Source organism: Gossypium arboreum, chromosome 12 (assembly GCF_025698485.1).
Source record: "Gossypium arboreum isolate Shixiya-1 chromosome 12, ASM2569848v2, whole genome shotgun sequence".
NCBI classification, from domain to species: Eukaryota; Viridiplantae; Streptophyta; class Magnoliopsida; order Malvales; family Malvaceae; genus Gossypium; species Gossypium arboreum.
Window position 1 is genome coordinate 89,784,965 of NC_069081.1, and position 3,122 is coordinate 89,788,086.

A 3,122-nucleotide genomic window follows, 5' to 3' on the forward strand; every position below is an offset into this window, starting at 1 on the left:
TTTTTGTTCCATTGTTGACTATCTGGTATGATGGTATAAGGTTATTGATGATCAATTTTAAACCCAAATGTAAAATTCACTATCCAACCACAACGTTTGGACCAAATTACTACATTCATCTCGTTTCTTTTAAAGGGCCATTCTGGCTGGTGGATAAGTGTTTAAGGTTTGATTTAAAAAAAAAAAGAAAAGAAAATTCAAAGTCAACTTATCTCCGTTAAACATTTCTAAATACCCAATTTTCCTTAAATTTTTCCTACATTTAAATTTAAATTTTCTATATTTTTAATTTGATTTTCATTTTGCTTTTCTGAAAACATCATAAATTCAGATTCACTTCCGAAAATCTTACACCGCAATTTTAAAAATTCTAGACAAATTATTTAATCACTAAATTATGGGTAAATTATTTTTTTGTCAATCGATTATTGACACTTTTTAATTAGTATAATAATAATTTTAGTCTACAATATCTATATTTTTGTCAATTTAACCCTAATTATATATTAAATAATAAGAATTGAAATTCTTTTAAAATTGTAAACATTAAATTTTAAATAAAAGAAAATAAAAATTTAAAATAGATAAAGTGAGAAAATGAGGAAAATTATTTTTAAATGTTCTCTCTATATTATTTGTATAAAAGATTCAATACCCATTCTTTAAAGAAATATTAAGCAAAATTATTGATTGTCTATTTTTTACATTATTTTTCATGACCTAGCTTTTTGTTATACAAAATGAAAAAAAATTCTATTTTAAATAATTTTGAGTTTTTAATCATTTTATATATTATTAGGATCAAATTGACAAAAACTATAAAATTGATGACTAAAATTAGTATTATACCGACTAAAACAGCATCACTTAACAATTGAGCCATAAAAAACAATTTCAAAAACTTTAGTTATCATATTGCAACTTTTTTTGTTAAGTGATTAAAATAAAAATTTATCCATAACTTAGTGACTAATTGTGAATTTACGCAAAATTTTATTTGTTTATTTAAACTTCCAGACTCGTACTATTGGTCCCATGAGCAAGTTTTTTATTTTAAAGAAAACACATAATCTAATTTAATAAAATTACTTTGATGTCTTCTCAATTAAAGGTGATCACGGGCCGAGCTGGACCTAGATAAAATTTTAAGTCTATTTTTTAGACCTAAGCTTGGCCCAGATCGAAATATGGGCCTAAAAATTTATCTAAACCCAGCCCAAAAAAAATTGTTAAGCCTGAGCCAAGCCTATATAATAAATTAAATACATTTAAAAACATAAAAATAAATATTAAAATAAGAAATAAATAAAAATAAAACTAAAATAATTCTTAAAATAATACACAAATTAAAAATATAATAAAAAGTGATTATATTAAAATTAAAAATAAAAAAAGTAAATATGATTAAAAAAATTTATTTAGTATATAATTCAAGTCAGGCCAGGCTAAGGCCAAAAAAATTTTACCTGAGACCAGCCTGTTTTCTAAACGGGCCTCGTTTTTTTACCCAAACTAATATTTTGAGCTTACATTTTTATCTGAACCCTCTTATTTTTCAGACAAGCTTTTGGGTCAAGGCGGGTAGCTCAACCCATGATCACTTCTATTCTCAATTGGATTTTAATTAGACTAAAAGAGCAGAAAAATGAATTCTTAAGATTAAAAAAAATAAAGGGACTAAATTTTAAATATGTGAAAAGTATAAAGACTGAAACCATAAATATACCAAATCACCATTCATTAAGCCAAAAAAAAAGCATCCATGACAAAAAACCAAATTTCCACACAGGAAAAAAATTGAAGAAAAAAAAAATGAAAAAGATGGTAACCCAAAAGCCAAAAGTCACCACCACCTCCGATCAGCATCGTACTGAGACAAAGGTATAACTTCCGACAAAGGCGTAGAAATCGGTGTCGGAAGCGGTGAGTTCCGACAAACAGGACAAGACCCATTAAGTTTCAACCAAGCATCAATACAAGTTACATGAAAACAATGCCTACATTCAGGCATCATCCTCAACATCTCTGATTCTCTATACTCACACAAACATATCGAACAAATGGTGTTCCCAGCACTAGAACCCGTCACCTCCACCGCCGTAGACACCTCCTTTTTGCTGAACCGGAACTTGGGGTAAGAGTTTATGACGGCACGATCAAGCCCAAAGACGACGACGTTTTCCTCGTCGTTTTCATGGTCTTCTTCGCCGATGAAAACAATCCTGGGGAGGACGATACCGTCGGAGTTGGCGGCGGTGGGTGTTGAAATGGGGTTTGGGGAAATGGCACGAGGTGGAAGGGGTGAGGAAGAGCGGAAGCAAATGTAGGAAGCGAGGAGGAGAGTGGAGAGGAGGAGGAGGAAGCCGAGGGCGACGACGATGGCGTAGCCGACGCCTAAATTGGTGGTGAGATAAGTAGGGGATGAAAGGGGAGGGGTTGCCATTTGAACGGAAAGGGAGAATCCATTTGGGGACTAAAAAAAAAAAAACACAGAAAACAAAAAGGAAGAAGAAGATTGAGGAAGAGAAGGTGGGTAGATGAATGCTTTTGCTGCTGCATTTAATTTAATACTTCAGCTGTTTTTTCCAAGTAGAGCCCCTGACAGTAAGATTTCATTTAGCTTTTTTTTTTTTTAAATAATAAATTTACTTCAAAATTTCATCTATTTCTATTTTAAATACTAATTTTTATACGTCATAATATAATATACATAATAGTCACATATTGCTATTTGATTATTTCATAAGTTATATCAGTTTTAACGGTAAAAAAATAAAAGTTTTAACAAAAAAATCAATTTGCCCTTTGATATCTAATATACATAGACCAATTTATCTATTTTTTAGTAGGGAGTAAAATACAATCCAACTCTTAATATATAGATTTTATGATACTTTTACTAATAAAGATTTATCTTTTTGGAGTTTGTGATACTTCTAATATTGTTATTTATAATGTTTGAACATGAGTTTTCGCTTGAAAGTGCAACTTGCTATAGCATTTGACACTTGTGGGTAATAATTTATTTATTGTATGAAACCTTTTTTTTTTAAATTATATTTGATTTCAACTAATTTTAAACATGAGTTTGAGTTGAATATGTAAATTAGAACAAGATCTAT

General features: G+C 29.5%; 1 protein-coding gene across 1 annotated transcript; it reads right to left on the bottom strand.

The window, feature by feature from the left end:
• Positions 1–1,721: 1,721 nt before the first annotated feature.
• On the bottom strand, positions 1,722–2,563 carry LOC108477559 (RING-H2 finger protein ATL67-like). The gene has a single exon (XM_053022607.1). The coding sequence runs from the start codon at positions 2,441–2,443 to the stop codon at positions 1,844–1,846; it is 600 nt and encodes a 199-aa protein (XP_052878567.1). The 5' UTR covers positions 2,444–2,563; the 3' UTR covers positions 1,722–1,843.
• Positions 2,564–3,122: the final 559 nt, after the last annotated feature.

What these genes read in the sequence shown, in the direction of transcription:
- LOC108477559 (XM_053022607.1), bottom strand. Translation starts at nt 2,443, where the DNA reads ATGGCAACCCCTCCCCTTTCATCCCCTACTTATCTCACCACCAATTTA.